We start from the raw sequence: 19,779 nt of genomic DNA on the forward strand, positions 1-19,779 counted from the left end.
TACATTGAGAAGCCCAGGACAGGCTTTGAGAACAGCAGTAATGCACACATGCATGAGAGCAGCGGCACAGAGACGGGAGACAGGGGGGACCTTGCTGACAGGTGGAAGGCATTAGGCGTCAGACAGGGACTTGTCACAAACAGCTGTTCTGGCACTTGATTGATAGTGTTTTTACTCTGCTGATGAGAATGCTGCAGCATTCTAAAGCATTGAAGCAAACGGTAAAACACAACATAATAGTCTTCATGTGAGGTTTCCGATAGTATGCTTAAATTAAAACTAAAATGATCACAAAGCCTGAAGGGGGATGTGCAGACTTACATCAAGCTAAGACAATATTAGAGTTGTTAATCTTTTAAAAGGGCAGACATTCATTTGATGACCATACAGATACGTTAAAGCAGTGCTGTTTAAAATGAAGCCAAGACCCAGCAAAACTAAGACTTGGAATGAACACTTGTCATTTATCAATGGATGAAAATGAAGATCCCTTATTTTTACTCTGCAGCATCCCAACACATTTCACTTTTGGTAACATTCTACTGTACAGCTATGGCCAACCGTTTTGCAGCACCCAATAGAATGAACTCACGTTGATTCATAAAGTCAATGAAACCTGCTGAATAATATTATGTTAACATATTGAATTACATACTGCTTTGTAGTTTTCCATATATTTAACAAAAAACTGACAAACTGAAAATTTTGACATTTTGAAATCAATTGTGAAATATTATACTACTATCATGGCTTCCGGTAGACATTTGCGATATAATTTTGTAGTTTCTTTGATTTCTAGACTATGCTCATAAGGAACATTTAGCAACATGTATTCAATATTTTTAATTTAACATTATACTTAATCAATTATGTCTCAATCCTAAATTTCTAGGGGATGCAAAACTTTTGGCCAAAAAATTTGTATATACATATTCACATCTGATCTAGACTCGTAACGATTTGCTAAAAGTAACGATAATTTTACTCGCTAAATATATATATATCTATATCAATATATGGGCCGATATATATATATTACATGACGATATACGATTATATATAATATATATCTATATACAGCTAACGATTTGTCCCTCTCACAGAGAAAAAGTTTCATTTCAACAAATGCCCAACATGTTATTTTCTCTACACAGTTTAAATAAAATAGCACAAATAGTGGTAAACAAGATTTAGTTTTTTCTAGTTTAGTAGTATGAGTTTGTATTTATTTATTTATTTTTACATTTAATTTAAAATGGATTGAATATGTTGCCAGTGGCTTTTTAGGATCTCATCCAGTTATATTAAAATACACCATCACATACACCACTCGTACACAACGACATATACAGTACAGTTAAACATGGATGTGTTTCTCAGGACAGTTTGTGCTATCGGTGTGGATTTCCAGACATGTCATACTCTTCCAGGCTCCAGATCCTTCTCTTCCAGCTGGCCGATGAGCTGGATGAAGCTTTCTCTTACTGCCTCCATGTTCTCCAGCGACGAGGGCTGCAGAATCCATCGCTTCCCCCGGGCCAGGGGCTCCAGCTCAAAATACTTCTTTATCTACAAGAACAACATAGAAATAGATAGATATTCAACAACCTCGTTTCAGTCCAATGTCAGTACTGATAAAAATGAGGAGCCAAGACATTGTTTTGTAGTTTGGTAGTTTGCTTTTGTTTTTGATTGTTGGGGATGAATGCAGTGTTTGTGAAATGCAATGGGCCTGACAACCCTGGAGACTGGGGGCTGTTAATAGCTGCAAGTTTGGAAACTGAATGAATGTGTGAATTTTTCTTCATGAAGCAGAGTTGCTGTGTTTTTATTCACTTTTGGTTCATACCATTGATGTATGTATGTTCTTCTTTTCACACAACATTACATGGCAGGGCACTCATAAAGAAGTGCGGTACTGTTTATAAATGTTGTGTTTTCTGGGATACTGCCGTTCACATGGTTTGTCTGGCATCTTTACAGACAATCATGTTGAGATGGTCAAGGCAAGGTCTAGTCTGTCTGGTCTGTAATCATGTTGAGATGGTGGAGGCAAGGTCTAGTCTGTCTGGTCTTTGTAATCGTGTTGAGATGGTCGAGGTAAGGTCTAGTCTGTCTGGTCTGTAATCATGTTGAGATGGTGGAGGCAAGGTCTAGTCTGTCTGGTCTTTGTAATCGTGTTGAGATGGTCGAGGTAAGGTCTAGTCTGTCTGGTCTTTGTAATCATGTTGAGATGGTCGAGGTAAGGTCTAGTCTGTCTGGTCTTTGTAATCATGTTGAGATGGTGGAGGCACGGTCTAGTTTGTCTGGTCTTTGTAATCATGTTGAGATGGTCGAGGTAAGGTCTAGTCTGTCTGGTCTCTTTGTAATCGTGCTGAGAAGGTCGAGGTAACATCTACTTTGTCAGGTCTTTGTAATCATGATGAGATGGTGGAGGTAAGGTCTAGTCTGTCAGGTCTCTTTGTAATCATGTTGAGATGGTCAAGGCAAGGTCTAGTCTGCCTGGTCTGTAATCATGTCAAGATGGTCGAGGTAAGGTCTAGTCTGTCTGGTCTCTTTGCAATCATGTTGAGATGGTGGAGGTAAGGTCTCGTCTGTATGGTCTCTTTGTAATCATGTTGAGAAGGTTGAGGTAAGGTCTAGTCTGTCTGGTTTCTTTATAATCATGTTGAGATGGTCAAGGTAAGGTCTAGTCTGTCTGGTCTCTGTAATCATGTTGAGATGGTCGAGGTAAGGTTTAGTCTGTCTGATCTTTGTAATCATGTTGAGATGGTCGAGGTAAGGTCTAGTCTGTCTGGTCTCTTTGTAATCATGTTGAGATGGTCGAGGCAAGGTCCGGTCTGTCTGGTCTGTAATCATGTTGAGATGGTCAAGGTAAGATGGTCGAGGTAAGGTCTAGTCTGTCTGGTCTTTGTAATCATGTTGAGATGGTCGAGGTAACGTCTAGTCTGTCTGGTCTTTGTAATCATGTTGAGATGGTCGAGGTAAGGTCTAGTCTTTCTGGTCTCTTTGTAATCATGTTGAGATGGTCGAGGCAAGGTATAGTCTGTCTGGTCTTTGTAATCATGTTGAGATGGTCGAGGTAAGGTCTAGTCTTTCTGGTCTCTTTGTAATCATGTTGAGATGGTCGAGGCAAGGTCTAGTCTGTCTGGTCTTTGTAATCATGTTGAGAAGGTCAAGGTAAGGTCTAGTCGGTCTGGTCTCTTTGTAATCGTGTTGAGATGGTCGAGGTAAGTTCTAGTCTGTCTGGTCTTTGTAATCATGTTGAGATGGTCGAGGTAAGGTCTAGTCTGTCTGGTCTCTGTAATCATGTTGAGATGGTCGAGGTAAGGTCTAGTCTGTCTGGTCTTTGTAATCATGTTGAGATGGTCGAGGTAAGGTCTAGTCTGTCTGGTCTTTGTAATCATGTTGAGATGGTCAAGGCAAGGTCTAGTTTTTGTTCCATACAATTGACACAATTGGTACTAATATTGCTGTTAACATATACAAATGAACTCAAGTCTGTGGTAATTACCCTTAAATCAGAGCTAATCAAACCACACTGCCAATGAAAGTGTCTGAAGAATGTTTTTTTTAAAACAGAGATATTTTCAATGAATATTCAGGTCATGTTTTAACAACAAGAAATATTATATATATATATATTATATATATATATATATATATATATATATATATATAGTAAGGTAGGCAGCAAGGAGGGGGTTAAAATCCTTCCCTGCTAAAACATGTGAAAATGCTCATTTGGGTGTTATTGAGCTCATGTTTAATTTTTTATTGCTTAATTGTGTTATTGTTTAGTAAACCCCTGCACCTGGTGGTAGTTGTAAATTAGAGCCAGGTTCAGGGTATTTAAGAGCGACAGGCAGTTTGTTCAGGGCTGGTGTGTGTAGGGAGGCAGAAGTTGTGGTCTGCTTCCAAGCAGTCAAGGTAAAGTGCTGTGTTAAACCGTGCCAGTTTTGTGTTTGAGTTACAGGTAAACAGCTTAGCTGTCCTGTTTGAGTTAGGTTCCAGACTGTATAGTTAGTGCTCCAAGAAGGAGCTAGGTGTTTGTTTGTTTTGTTTAATTTATTTGATTGGTGTTTATTAAAAGTGCGCGACAGCACTTAAATCAATTCCATTTCTGTGTCCTGGGTCTATTTTAAAAGGGGCAAACGAATTAGTTGCAACTCTCAACGCGTTAGAAAATATATATAATATATATATATTATATATATATATATATATAATATATATATAATATATAGATATATATATATATATATATATATATATATGGTGAATGTACAATCTTCATTTGAAACAAGTGTGGACAAATAAATCTTACTGCTAAATGCAGCTTACACTATTCTGTAGAAGAATACTTAAAGAGCTCCACAAATAATAAAAGTGCTTTTATAATTCAATAAACTAACACATGCTACTTTCAGTGTTAAGCAAGTAGTAACACTTGCCAAAAAAACGAATTATATTCCCAAGACACTGTCATGACTTTTTATTTATTGACTAATACACTATTTTGTTTTTTTTTTGTTTTTTTTTTAAAAGCAATTTTAAACTTTCTTGCCACTATAATTACACAAATGGTTGCCAAGAGACAGAATTGCATGCCATTTTTTCAGCAACAGTGTACAAGTAGAATGCCAAATGTCCCAGTAGTACAAACAGAATTACAAATATGTAAAAAGAAATACGTCTGGGGCAAAACACTTCCAGTAATTTGTACTGCCTGTGATATGATATTACGAAATATGCAATCATTCATTCACCAACGGGTTCCAAAAGGTTAATTATCATTTTTCCCACTGACAGCTGGCATGTGAATAATAATAATAATAATAATAATAATAATAATAAATACTATAAAATAATAATTACTAGAACTCCCCGGCAGTTTTACGGCTTCCAAGCCCCAGTACCAGTATCAAACACTTAAGTAATTACTGGAAGATGAAAGTTTAGTTAAAAAAAAAAAAAATGCTTCAAACAGCCATTTTGGTTTCAGGTCAACACCATTTTTTTTGAAGTCAGATGAATTGCTACAGTGTCAAGGATGATGCTTGTGAAGTTTGGAGTTAGTCAAGTAAATTGTTTTCAACTGATGCAGGTTTAAATTCCAAATGTAAAACGTATAACTGGCAGCCATCTTGTTTTATAAAACATCACCATTTTCACGTACTTGTATCCCATTGTTACAGGGACAATAACTACCAAGTTTGGAGTTTGTTGGTCAAACAGTGCTCAAATACCAGCAGTTTGCTGTTAAGGGCGTGTTTCGTTAAAGTTTGCAGCAGCCATTTCGACATTAAAATTTATCACAGAAACTTCTGCTTTGCAAACTTGATGCGGGTTTGGATGCTGATGATATATGCCAAGTGTCAGATCAATAGCTTCACCGGTTCCCAAGAAGAAGATTTCGAAAGGTTTCTAAAAAATGCGTCAAATGGCCATTTTTGTTTCCAGCAAACACAATTTTTTAAAAGTCAGTTGTATTGATACAGTATCAGGGAAAATACTTGCGAAGCTTGGAGTAAGTAAAGTAAATTGTTTGTCAACTGACACAGGTTTAAATTTCAAATGTAAATGTATAAGTGGTGGCCATCTTGTTTTATAAAACATCACCATTTTCACATATTTGTATCCATTGTTACTGGGACGACAACTACCAAGTTTGCAGTTTGTTGAACAAATGGTTTTCAAACAGCAGCAGTTTGTTGTTAGGGACGCGTTTCGATAAGATTTGTGGGAGCTATTTTGACATTAAAATTTATCACAGCAACTTTTGCTTCAAAAACTTGATGCGGGTTTGAATGCTGATGATATCTGCCAAGTTTCAGAGCAATCGCTTCACCGGTTCCCAAAAAGAAGATTTTGAAAGGTTTTATCGAAAAATACGTCACGGCGCCAATTGCAAGCATCTGACAGACAATGTATCCAGCTTTTTAGCTGCCAAGTCAGAACCTGATCAGTCACACAGCTTCGAAGCAGCAGCAGTTTAAAGTTTTGGGAAGAAAAAACAAACAAAAATCTTAACAATAATAATCAATAATAATATACACATGATGGTTAGAACTGTCTGAAACTGCTTCTATTATTGTTTTATTGTACATAGATGTTGTTCATCCATGGATCACCACTGTTCATGTTTCAAATTAATTCATGAAAACAGACACAAGCCCTAGGGAGAACCCAGCTCATTTTTTTGAGGATGTTGTGTCTAAATGAAACTCCTGGCTGTCACAGGAATACGTGAACAGAACACACCAGGCAACCTTGACCTCAGACGTAGGGCTGCATTAAACCCCATCCAGCTTTCTGGAAGCCTGCCACCCAACCATAAAGACTACCGCCATATTTCATCACACTTTCTCAAAGAGTTCCAGATTTATGGGGAGTTTCACCTCTGACACTGGACTTAGACTTAGCACTCTGACCTCTGACCCCAAACAGCCAGGACACAGTTTCTATCAGCATGTCGAGGGGTCAGTACCTCCTCAACCAGGCTGCCAATTACCTGCTAGTTTTATTAAACTTGTTTTTAAAATGCCATGCCCCCCTGACCAAACAAAGAAAACTTTCAAAATGTGATCAATTTATACTGGCTCATAAAAAGACTGCATAACATTGTTTCTATACAAGGCCTTACTGTCCGAACCTATAATGTAACTTGTCTTTAAAGTCTGTGTCTTTATAATGGTGTCAGATCTCAACAGAAGAGACCCAACAGTGTTAACAAATGTGTCTGGGTAACATGAGCCTGAAAGACCTTCACCCTCTCGAGTGTTTGTCACACCCCCCCCTTCTGGAGGGTTATGAGCCTGCAGGGAGAGCTACTCAACAGCAAAGCAAGCATTTTCTACGCTGTGCTTGAATGTGAACAGATTCATTGTTCTGAACAAGAGATCAAGCCCTATTGAAAATAGAAAGCAAACATGAACATCAACACAAATTATTTTACCAGGAATACAATGCACATACAACAAAAGTACTGCTCAGAGTTGTTGTTAGGCATGTTTCCTGATGGGTGTGTAGATTTGTTTGTTTTCTGATGGGTGTGTGGATTTGTTTGTTTACTGATAGACTTGTTTGTTTCCTGATGGACTTGTTTTCTTTCTGATGGATTTGTAGATGTGTTTGTTTTCTGATGGGTGTGTAGATTTGTTTGTTTTCTAATGGATTTGTTTGTTTTCTGAAGGGTGTGTAGATTTGTTTGTTTTCTGATGGATTTGTTTGTTTTCTGATGGATTTGTTTGTTTTCTGATGGGTGTATAGATTTGTTTGTTGAAAATATTCAATGATAACATTATGGGGTGCTATGTGTAAAAAAAAGTGTTAATATTTTAACATGTCTTTCCAGATTTAATTTAAATCTTGCATTTTATCCCCAGATTATTAAATGTTGTGAAATATATTTTTAAATGTGTACATTCAGATATAATTTATAAATCTAGTTACAAGATTTAACATTTAGCTAAATATTTAACTGGCCAGCTAAATCTGGTGTTTGTATGCAAATGAGCTCCACCCGAAAAATACAAGATTTAAATTAAATCTGGGAAAAAAGAGTTAAAAATATTGATGCTTTTTTTTTTGCCCATGGCATGCCACATTACATTGAAAATAATTGGGATGTTATCCGTTTTCACACGCTAACCCAATTAATATGTTTGTTCTCTGCCAGACAGAGAAAATAAAATAAGAGCACATATATAATTCTAGATGCCATCAACCTTTTTGAAAATGTTATTTAATTATTAATTACAACATTTAACCAGGAAAACCTATTAAGAGATAACATGTTGTTAATAAAGCAATGGTTAATGGTTAAAGAGACGTTGGTAGAGTTAATGCCCTTTGACTTCGTCGTTAACTGCAGATAATCAACCCGTTTCTCAGGGATTAAGCATAATTCCATTCAGACATAAGCTCCCTCCCTCAGGAAATATCCAGACAGCTTTTGAAATGAGCACGAGGTCACCCAGTCTAGCCTGTTCCAGGTCAATGGGAGTCAATGCAGAAGCCTGCTCTGCCAGGAAAGCTCATTAAATCTGTTAAAGGTGTATTCTTGAATAAGAGTGACGCTGTAACCCAGAACGTGGGACCCTCCGCCTCACTGAGCAAGAGCAGCAATACCCGGATTCTTCATATATGTAAACATCATTTAGATAGTTTATTTAACATCATGTAACCAAAGAAACTACAAAATGATGTTGCAAATGTCTACAGGAAGCTATCATAATCATACATTATTTCATGTTCGATTTCAAAATGTCACCTTTTTAAATTTCTGTCAGTTTTGCATTAAGTATATGAGAAACTACAAAGCGGTACGTAACTCAAGGTGTTAACATAACATTCTTCAGCAGGTTTCATTGGACTTTATGGAGCACAATGAGTTAATTCTACAGGGTGGTGCAACACTTTTGTCCACAGCTGTACATGGCACAGATAAAGCCCATGCAGTGTGCAATACAAGAGTGTACTGGACCTCTAGCCCCGCTGGCTCATACCTGCGCTGCAGTTTATTAAATACACAGGAAATCCTCAACTGACAATATGATTTTTGTTCTGCAAGGAGGACTATCTGGTATCATTTGATTGAGTAAAATGAAAAGCCCAAACCCCGAGAAGGTACTGGCACTTCTAAGTTGTGATAAAATAACCATGACTGACAGCTCTCCACACAAAGGCCTATAATCCTTATGGGAAAACCGTTACCAATGATGTAGTGCTGTCCACTCTCTATGTTTACACAATTGTGTTCACTTGGAAACAACATGCCAAATGGAATATAAAAAAAATAAAATACATAATGGTACTGCATATGTTTTGGTGCTGACTTTTACACATTATGAAAAGTGATATGAGAATCAAATGTTCTGTTTACCTACATATAGTAGCATACCTCCATTAACTTTTCTGATTGAGCAAAAATCTGGTTTTTGTGTCAAATTATGCAGAAGGGCTTTTATTGCCATACAGACGGCATTAAAAACATCAATATAATGTGAGCCAAGTGTGGAGAGCAGCCAAGCCCTGATAGAGTTTCCCTGTCTGGGACCACAGCATTGCAGAGCAACCCAGCCCCGATATAGTCTCCCTGCCTGGGACCATAGCATTGCAGAGCAGCCCAGCCCTGATAGTTAACATGTAGAAAACAGAAAGTACCGATTAGAGGAGAAACCTCAAAATGGAGCGAGGTAACCAGTGGCGTACCACAAGGATCAGTATGAGGTCCTCTGCTCTTCCTAATCAACATTAATAACTTAGATTCTGGTATAGCAAGCAAACTTGTTAAATTTGCAGATGACTCAAAAATAGGAGGAGTGGCAAATACCGTTGCAGCAGCAAAGGTCATTCAAAATTATCTAGACAGCATTCAGAACTGGGCAGACACATGGCAAAAGACATTTAATTTAGAAAACTGTAAGGTACTGCATGCAGGCAATAAAAATGTGCATTATAAATACCATATGGAAGATACTGAAATTGAAGAAGGAATCTATGAAAAAGACCTAGGAGTTTATGTTGACTCAGAAATGTCTTCATCTAGACAATGTGGGGAAGCTATAAAAAAAAGGTCAACAAGATGCTTGGATATATAGTGAAAAGTGTTGAATTTAAATCAAGGGAAGTAATGCTAAAACTGTACAATGCATTAGTAAGACCTCATCTAGAATACTGTGTTCAGTTCTGGTCACCTTGTTACAAAATAAGCATATGCTGCTCTAGAAAGAGTGCAAAGAAGAGCGACCAGAATTATTCTGGGTTTAAAAGGCATGTCATATGCAGACAGGCTAAAAGAACTGAATCTACTTAGTCTTGAACAAAGAAGACTAAGCGGTGATCTGACTCAAGCATTCCAGATTCTAAAAGGTATTGACAATGTCGACCCAAGGGACATTTTCGACCTGAAAAAAGAAACAAGGACCAGGGGTCACAAATGGAGATTAGATAAAGGGGCATTCAAAACTGAAAACAGGAGACATTGTGAAGGTTTGGAACCAACTCCCCAGTAATGTTACTGAAGCTGACACTCTGGGGTCTTTCAAGCTACTGCTTGATGAGATTCTGGGATTAATAAGTTACTAACACCCAAAACAAGATGGGCCGAATGGCCTCCTCTCATTTGTAAACTTTTTTATGTTCTTATGAGTCTCCCTGCCTGGGACCACAGCATTGCAAAGCAGTCCAGCCCTGATAGAGTCTCCCTGCCTGGGACCACACCACTGCAGAGCAGCCCAGCCTCTGATTGAGTAGAATACACTTTTTTTTTTATGACACAGACTCTACAGCCTGAACATCAGACCCAGATTACTTGCTCTTCGGTATTTTGCCTGTAACAAGGAAATATAATCACTGTGTGTTGAAACATAAGAATAGTTTGCTCAGGATTACACTCCAGGTGATCCTCATTTCCCCCTCTTAAGTAAACAGCAAGTCTTTGTTGCACACACGCACATCTATTTTCACTCAATCACCAGACAATAAAATCCAATATTTTGCTGGTATTTTTAAAATGCTCAATAATGATACGACCTCTGAATGATTTCCTATTTCCTCTAAAATAAGCTTTAATAAATGAAATGGGGAATTTGATTTAGGAACAGACACACATATTGGAACCTATTGCCCTGGGCCACGGACACAAGGCTACTTGAAACATACTGTACAGCTAAAAAAAAAATCATTGGGTTCAAAGAACCAATCTTGTACACATTGACTTCTTCCTTTAGGCCAGCATTAGTCTAGACATCATAGCAGGGTTGGCATTATTCAATAAACCCATTAGAAATAGGAGAATAGTTTGTCTAATAGATGAGTTCAAGTTTCTACATACTGCAGATAAGACTTTAGATGCTAGATCTGCAATAAGTGAGCTGTGTCAACTGTAGATGAATACAGCTATTGCTCTGTGGCTGAAGGGTAAAGAAGTAAAAAACAAAAAAAAACATTTGAACTATGACTGTGTCCCGATTCCTTTCAAGGAAACAAAGAAACAGATGAACAGATGAAAATCCTCTATTTTAATGATCTAAGCGACAGCAGATCTAAATACTGCCACTCTTTAACTCGACAGAACTTCTTCAGGTGTTCTCCTCCAGGGGATTTACTGACCCTCTTAGTCACATCACAACATGGAGTAGTTGTAGAGTGCAGTGAGCTCAGCTTACCATTACCTTTACACATCCTAAGAGCGCCACTAAGACCTCACCAGGTTTGATTGGCTTCGATTTTCCTATTACCAGATTCGCTTCACATCCTATACATGTGTCTGTAATGATGTCATACACAAACATTCAGTGACACCATTGTGTCAATCGATAACAATGCAGTGATATTTTAAAATCCAAAGTAAGGGAAAAATAAGGGGCAGTTTGATCCATCACCCCTTCTTTCCAGGGTGGAATCCAATTTCTTTAATGAACAGAAGCAGCAGTGATGTCATCACTTCAGCTGGTAGGACATCCAGACATTTATTAAACCTCAAGTGCTTCCTATTTCTCAAGTGGGTTTGTTTTTCTCATTTATAAATGGGTGCAATAAATAAGTAATTATTGACATTTCATGGGTCACGTCTTCCTAGTTACAGATACAGAAGTGCCTCTGAATTCCAGTCCACTACATCATCAATGTGATGCCACTGGCACATTTAACAAACTTACAATGTATTTCTGCTTCAAGGTTATTTACAGTATACAGGTTAGGCACAAGTTCTAAGCACTGACCCTCAGTACTTCCTTTGAGTTTAACTGTGATCCTCTTACAAACATTCATTCTACTCAGAGTACCTGATGCTTTTATCTCAATCAATGGGATACATTCTGTTTGAAGCACTGGCACTTCAGACTTGTTTATAGCCGACACACAAGTATTTGCAGAATAATCATGCTTATTAATATTTAGTATTATTGTTTTCCTGTTCTGGATGGTGTCCCGATTTTATCTTAAAATGTAAGATCAGTGCCAATCTGGGTCTGTTTCAATAAGGCTGGGTTCTTGCTGGGTCTGTTTCAATAAGGGTCTGATTCAATAAGGCTGTGTTCTTGCTGGGTCTGTTCCAATAATGCTGTGTTCTTGCTGGGTCTGTTCCAATAATGCTGTGTTCTTGCTGGGTCTGTTCCAATAATGATGTGTTCTTGCTGGGTCTGTTTCAATAATGCTGTGTTTTTGCTGGGTCAGTTTCAATAATGCTGTGTTCTTGCTGGGTCTGTTTCAATAATGCTGTGTTCTTGCTGGGTCTGTTCCAATAAGGTTCTGTTCTTTCTGGGTCTGTTTCAATAATGCTGTGTTCTTGCTGGGTGTGTGTTTGAATTTGGTCCCTCCTTGGTGTTTACAGTGATGATTGCCTAGCGTATGAGCAGCACTGGGAGTAGTTAATGAGTGAAAGCCGCGCTCAAATATTAGAGACCGCCAATTACCCTGTCTGAAACATCGGCTTGTAAAACTATCACTTGTAAAATGGTCTGCTACACACCAAAACGATATTGCTTAAATAACCCAAAATGCATTTACCATGAAATTTTATCTGTTTTAATTTGTTCATTCTAAATTTCCAAATTTTCATTTTATCTGTAGAGAGTACATGAGAGTATATGGGAACATCACAGAGATGCATCCCATAAACTGAAAATGATTAGGGGTAAAAAGTTAAATTTGTATAGGTCAGTACATATGTACTCAGTGTTCAATATTCAGTATTCAAATTTCAATATAACTTCAAGCATCATTAAACATTTGCACTTGAAATTTCAATATTACTTCAGGCATCAATAAACACTTGCACATTATTGTAAACTGGCTGTTAGCTCCCATTGATAAGTGTGTTTATTATTATTGTAAACCAGATGTTAGCTGCCCTTGATAAATGTGTTTATTATTGTAAACTGGATGTTTGCTCCCCTTGATAACTGTGTTTTTGTATTATTGTAAACCGGATGTTTGCTCCCTTTGATAAATGTGTTTATTATTGTAAACCGGATGTTAGCTCCTCTTGATAAATGTGTTTTTTATTATTGTAAACCGGATGTTTGCTCCTCTTGATAAATGTGTTTTTGTATTATTGTAAACCGGATGTTAGCTCCCTTTGACAAATGTTCTTTTTCTTCTAACCAGTTCATTTGGGATTTTTTGGCTTCCATAAATAATCTTTCAGTTTTGATTCCCTAAAACAATAAATGTGTGCAGACTAGATAAGACGACCATGTTTGAAACAATAAAGCGATTCCCTATGGCAGAATGCAGGTTTATTCTGTAGTAGCTTGTGGAAGTGTATATGACAGCCACAGTGCTGCCTTGCAGACCTCCACCTCAAAGTCCTTTGCACAGAGGTGTTGAATGTTCTAATGGAACTGTCAGTGACAAAACCAAGAAGTGCCTCTCTAACAACTTCAGAAGTTCAGTAACAAATTAACTCACTGGCAGAGGTGTGCTCCAGGATCCAAAACAGCATACATATTTAACATTGTCAGTGCACTTTAAACAGATGAGCAATACGCTAACCAGAATGGGCATTGTTTACGAAACATGGAACACTGCCCACAGTTCAGGACTTTAACATACATATTGCATGGGAGACATTGCAATATAAATTCTCCTGCAAGGAAAGAGAAATCCAACCCCTGATCAGATCTGACAGACTGGGCAGAAGAAGGAGGACGTTCAACAGCTGCCCCAGTGAATATGCCGATGGTGTTGAGCCAGCTCAGAATGAGCAGGAGAACTGAGCTTCTCTAAATGCACAGACATGCATGTTTACATCAGACAGAGAGAAAGAGAGAGTCTATTTTTCCACTGGGGATCCAAGCCCTGGTAATACTGGCAGACAAACTGACTGTCTGCCTGGGGATTATACACAGTCCACACTATGCATATTGTACAGTGTGTGGAAATCAGTCCACACTATGCATACTATACAATATGTGGAAATCCTTGTTGGGCATTGCTAAGGAACAAAACAGCTCAGGCACAACAGCATAACTGCATGATAGCCCCTTGACTGATGTTAACCTGAGGCATGTACAGGAGGTCACAGGAACGGTGTGTTTGCCTGGCCTGATCACTGATTCACAGTAACTAACATCAGGATGCAGTACCAGTGAAGCCACACATGCAGAGCAGCAGTGACAGTACCCACCATGCTACTGTCACTGCTCATCTGCATGTGTGGCTTCACTGGCTCCCCTCACTTGCTCTGAAGGGGCTGATCTGGCCAGACCAGGCCTAACACAACTGAGCGAGAGAAAGCACACAGGCCTAAAGGCTGGTTCGTACTTCAAACTCAGATATCACTTCTGGTCAGAGACGAATGTCGGAATTATGTCATCTACACTCTTGCGACATGTTATCTGTTTTGGAAAGTCATGCAGCCTTTTCTCATGCGTCTGCGTTGAAAAACATCAACATTTTCTGCATGGTTGGAGGGCACAGCTTTTATAGCTGTGTCTGACGTATCGCATTCATCTGCGACAGAAGTATGAACTAACCGTAACACAACTGAGCAAGTGAACACGCACAAAGCATGGAGGCCTGTTGCGAGGCACAGCTTCACTACATCAAATTAATCAGAATTAACTAAATAAATCAAAACTACTCTTTATAGACAGAATTCTTACCTGTTTGTTTTAAATAAAAGGAATTTAAACCATCCATCTATAAGAGGAAAAAACTCAACAAAATTGAACCCATCCATCTATAAGAGATAGATAGACAGAGATAGATAGATAGACAAAGACAGATAGATAGACAGACAGAGACGGATAGATTAACTGGTAAATGTGTAGATTTACCAGCTCAGCGGTCAATGTATAAAATAACTGAAGAGATGGCAGTTAAAGCTGCACCATTTGAGGTGAATTTGGAAATAAAGTAGTGTCAGGAAGCTTAATGGAATAATTAAAAAAAAAAAAAAGATTTCTGTAAGATCTGTTATGCACTTGGTTATTTAAACAATTTGTTATTTATTTTTCTTAAACAACAGCCTTATGATTTATATTTTATAATTTGACTAATATATATAAATCCTGCCAGAGCTAAATACACAGTTTGCTTGTGAATTGTCTATTTCTACCTAGGGCAGGTCTTAGAAATAGGTCTTGTGTACCATAATATCTCAGAAGATCTCAGAGCTGTGGATGAGCTCAGAGATATCACCGAATCTAACAGATCTGTATTTGACGCACACTCACGTCACGTGTGAATTGAGTTCGGAAGTCTTGACTTTGTCCTTATTGGACAGCTATCTGCATCTACTGCCTGTCAAACAATTACCACAACTGGAGGTCCCTCCTCAAAAGGAGCTCCGCATTGAATAGGTTTGGAGATCGAGTTCCCCACTCACTGCGCTAAACTGGTCCCTCCAAGTCAAGGTTCAGGACATCGACTGAGATGTGTGGGAAAGCAGTGCAGACTGTCAGCCCTCCCCGGCTGTCTGCATTGAGTTTTCCTGTAAAAAGTGGTCTAGGAGGGGTTAAGAATATGCATCGCAGTTAGCAACACTGTGGTTAAAGGAACAATACACAGTACAGAAATGTATGGGACTGATCACCACGTACACCTATGTCTCCCTCCACTATTTGACTTGTTTTTCAATGAGATGAATGAGAAAGCTTAAAATCAGGTATATAAATAACACTGTCCGTATTAGACAAACCCCAGCTCCTCCTCTACTGCAGTGCTACTGTATGTATATGACTTCACAACAGTGGTTAAAGTGGGCGGTATGCCATACTGGCAAAAAAAAAAAACAGCAATACATAATAAAACACTTATGTAAAGTCTTACTATTGATGCAAAACACGGATCTTGTTTTTCATCAAAAGAATGAACTGAATCAGCTTAGTTGACAACTTAAGTTATCACTGGCTGATTAACAGGAATTCGCTCCACTCACTTACAATTAATCACTGAGACTGACATTTGCTCTAATTTATCACAGGCTTTGTTGAGTTGTTCTGTTCTTGTTTGACGTGGTGCAAGTAAAATTCATCCCACTTTCAGTAAACATTGAGCTGAGAAACGCCACAAACTGGACTATGAACTTTCATGAAATTAGATCGAATTTGCTACCTCTACTTTTATTTTATTGATTATTATACCAGTGTACTGGTTTCATTTGCGTGCCGCCACAAACCTGCCCTGTTTTGTGAAGATCATAACATGGCTGCATGGTAAAGAAAAGTGCATGGATTAGCCTTCTGCAGCATAGCAGGGAATGTCGTGTTCTTACAGACAAGTGAAATGTAAGTTAAAAAAAAAAAAAAACCTTCAGATATTTTCATTACTATGGTGTCAGTAAAGCTGTTCTGGAAAAATCTATCAAATCCCCAGCATTAAGTCCAGTTAACTTGATTCAAGATAATATGCTGCAGTACAAAACTTGTAGTTTGTGGAGTATGCAGGTGCACATGTCGGATTATGCTTAATTATTGTATCTGGATTTTGCTTGTGGATATGGAATTTTATAAGTTTATTACCTGATTTTGTCCATTTTGATAAACATCTACATGTTGTTTATTGTTTTTTCGCTTGTTTTTACATGCGTGTAGGTGCTTTGTTGATTGACCCCCCTACAGAAATGTCACACGATCTTTTCCTCCGCGCATACAGCAATTTTTTTAAACCACTTTAAACTCTGCTTCACAATAACCCTCCTTTGCACTATAAAACTCAACCTTTCAGATTTGTACAAGCCGACCTCAGCTTCTTTGAGCAACGAAGACATGATCGGTTAATTAACCAAGTCATGGAGACTTTCAATGGATTTCTACAGCTCGACTTACCTGAAATACTGGCTTCTGAGGACTGACACCAAGAGTCAAGCCACTAGCTTACTACAGCCTGCGCTTACCTGAAACACCTGCTTTTGGGGACTGCCACCAACAGCCAAGCCACTATGTTGCTGGATCAGGGCAGAACAAAGATTTCTCTCAGGCATTGCCCGTCAGTATTGCCCAGTGGACATCCAGACACACACACACACACACACACACACACACACTGATATGGGAGGGGATCGCTGCAGAGGAGTCAATCCACACAAACACACTAATATGGGAGGGGGCTGCTGCACGGAAGACTGTTTCGGCCCAACAAAACAAAGTTTATAGTTCAAAAGACAACAATAAAATGTAATTCATGCAAGCAATTACTTTTGTGATATTCTAAATGTTAAAAATAAGTTTATTTGGAAGTATATGCATGTATAAACATCCCATGTAAGCTCAGTATTAGCTACTGTATTGATTCATATTCTATCTGTGTATTACTCTCTATCTTATAATCTGTGAAAGCACTACTACCTGGACTTGTTTTATACCATGTCAGTGTTAGCAAAACATACACTTACACAGTAAAACAGACACACACATACACAATGCAAATAGAATGCAATGTAAGAAGTAGGAGGAGATGCTAGGAATGATTTCTATTTATTCTTTGAACTTCTGTATTGGAAAGCATGGGATGATTTTGTTTGATATATCGTGGTATAGGGTTTTAATTCCCCGTAGGAGAATGTCCCAGTAAATCATTTTATAGACCAGTGGAAATATGTACTGTATTTATCTGCCAGTTTTGCAGGGTATTCATGTCTAGAAGGTCTCATGATTCCTAACTGTTGTCATGGTTGCTTGTGGTGCTTGTGTATCACACTGCATTTAGAAGTTTGAAGTTATAAGAAGCGCTGTCTGCTTCTTTTCTTCTGGTTTTAAAGATGGCTCCTCTTGTAGTTATAAGAAGTGTCTGCTTTTCTCTCCTGGTTTTATATAGTTAGCTGCAGTGCTGCAATGCTAAACCCTTGTGATAAAAATGTAATATTTTATGATGTCATCTTGACTTTATTTGAAAGAAGTAATAGTATGATTTCAATTGAATGTTTAACAGCTTGCATTCTGAGTCTTTTTATCGTGCCCTCTTTTTGGCCTTGAAGTTATTGGGCAAAAATACCAGAATGTGTTGCACTTTTGCAAAATCTGTGCAAGGCTTTGTTGGGTTTGTTTTTGCTTGTTTCTTTTTGACATAGAACAGCATGGTCTTCCAGACTATGTGGCTGAGGTCTTGCATGTTGCGTCTCCCAGCCTGTGAATGATGAAAGGGTCATCAAAGCAAGGCCCTTGTACATGATCAGTCTGTCAGCACAGGATCTCAGTAAGCACCCTGGATAGGGCCTTTCACCATGTGACCAGTCCTGTCGGACCACTCCAGCCTCACACAACTGCTGGTGAGAAATAAGTGGCAGGAAAGGGTTTTGTTTGTAAAATGTCTGTGCTTATTCCATGGTTAAAAAGAGGGAAAAAAAAAAAAAATCTTGCTGTCTCTTAAAATATCATAGTTCCTTCCAACCAGCGCATTTGTATATGATACAAATTGTAATTCAGTACTACACTAGTTACTTTAGTGAACTAACCCCTGAGGATTTGAAAAGTAGTCACAGTATCTAACACACTACAAACCTAGCGTTAAAATACACTAGCATGTCAACAAAATGGTTTTAAGCAGGAAAAGACACAGCTGCATTAATGAATTCTGCCGCAGGTAGAGTCAAAGAACACAAGTCTCCTTTTAATGAGACCCCATATGAAGCACAGGCTTGTACAGTAAAAAGTACAATAAAACCATTTTATAACATGGCCTGCTTTAGTGTGAAATTACAACACCTCTTCTAATAAGGCTGTCATTAATGTACAGTATATATTTGATATTTACAGTACAGGCTAAATAGCAGTGCTTCTCACAATATCAGACTTGTTATTACACAATTATCCATCCACTCATTGGACTTTGTTTCATATAATCCATACATACTGCATATATAGGATACAGGCACCCAGGAGCGTGTGGTTAATTTTAACATTCCAGACTCCTTCAGCTAACTAACAGGGGCTACACAGCAGTGGAGAATGTTCAGCTGTCCTGTTTCTCTGGAGGAGAATAACACAGTGTAACAAATTTTTTTTTTTTTTTGTTCCTCGGTAGTAAGTGCTATTTCCTAATTGCTTATGCCTCAAAAGTATAGAAAATGGCTATTATTCCCCACAGACTTTGCTTTTGTGACCAGGAAAAGTGATATTTAAAAATATCACTATTTCCAATGGGAAAACGGGCAAATGTGTGTCTTTTCGTTCACATAAAGTCAGAAAAAAAACATATGAATCCAAATTAACATGTATTTATACTAAAGTAATACAGAAATGACTACAAAAGATTTAGAAGCGAATAGTTTTTCGAGATTTACGATTATACTGTAAATACAGTTCACATGAGATACCCAGATCGAGTAGATACTGTATTCACATGATACCCAGATCGAGTAGATACTGTATTCATATCAGATACCCAGATCGAGTAGATACTGTATTCACATGATACCCAGATCGAGTAGATACAGTATTCATATCAGACACCCAGATCGAGTAGATACTGTGTTCACATGAGATACCCAGATCGAGTAGATACTGTATTCACATGATACCCAGATCGAGTAGATACTGTGTTCACATGAGATACCCAGATCGAGTAGATACTGTGTTCACATGAGATACCCAGATCGAGTAGATACTGTGTTCACACGAGATACCCAGATCGAGTAGATACTGTGTTCACATGAGATATCCAGATCAAGTAGATACTGTGTTCACATGAGATACCCAGATCAAGTAGATACTGTATTCACATGATACCCAGATCGAGTAGATACTGTGTTCACATGAGATACCCAGATCGAGTAGATACTGTGTTCACATGAGATACCCAGATCGAGTAGATACTGTGTTCACATGA

The 19,779-nt window shown here is 38.2% G+C and overlaps 1 protein-coding gene across 2 annotated transcripts in view; it reads right to left on the minus strand.

Moving 5' to 3' along the window:
• Positions 1-1,103: 1,103 nt before the first annotated feature.
• Positions 1,104-19,779, minus strand: part of LOC121314202 (ADP-ribosylation factor-like protein 15) — a 99,830-nt gene continuing 81,154 nt past the window's right edge. For both annotated transcript variants that reach the window (XM_041247235.1, XM_041247227.1), the window contains exon 5: positions 1,104-1,569. In XM_041247235.1, coding sequence (XP_041103169.1) covers positions 1,417-1,569 — 153 coding nt within the window. In that variant the 3' untranslated portion in view covers positions 1,104-1,416. The remainder of the gene's footprint in view (positions 1,570-19,779) is intronic.

The sequence above is a fragment of the Polyodon spathula genome, chromosome 1, assembly GCF_017654505.1.
Source record: "Polyodon spathula isolate WHYD16114869_AA chromosome 1, ASM1765450v1, whole genome shotgun sequence".
Lineage (NCBI taxonomy): Eukaryota > Metazoa > Chordata > Actinopteri > Acipenseriformes > Polyodontidae > Polyodon > Polyodon spathula.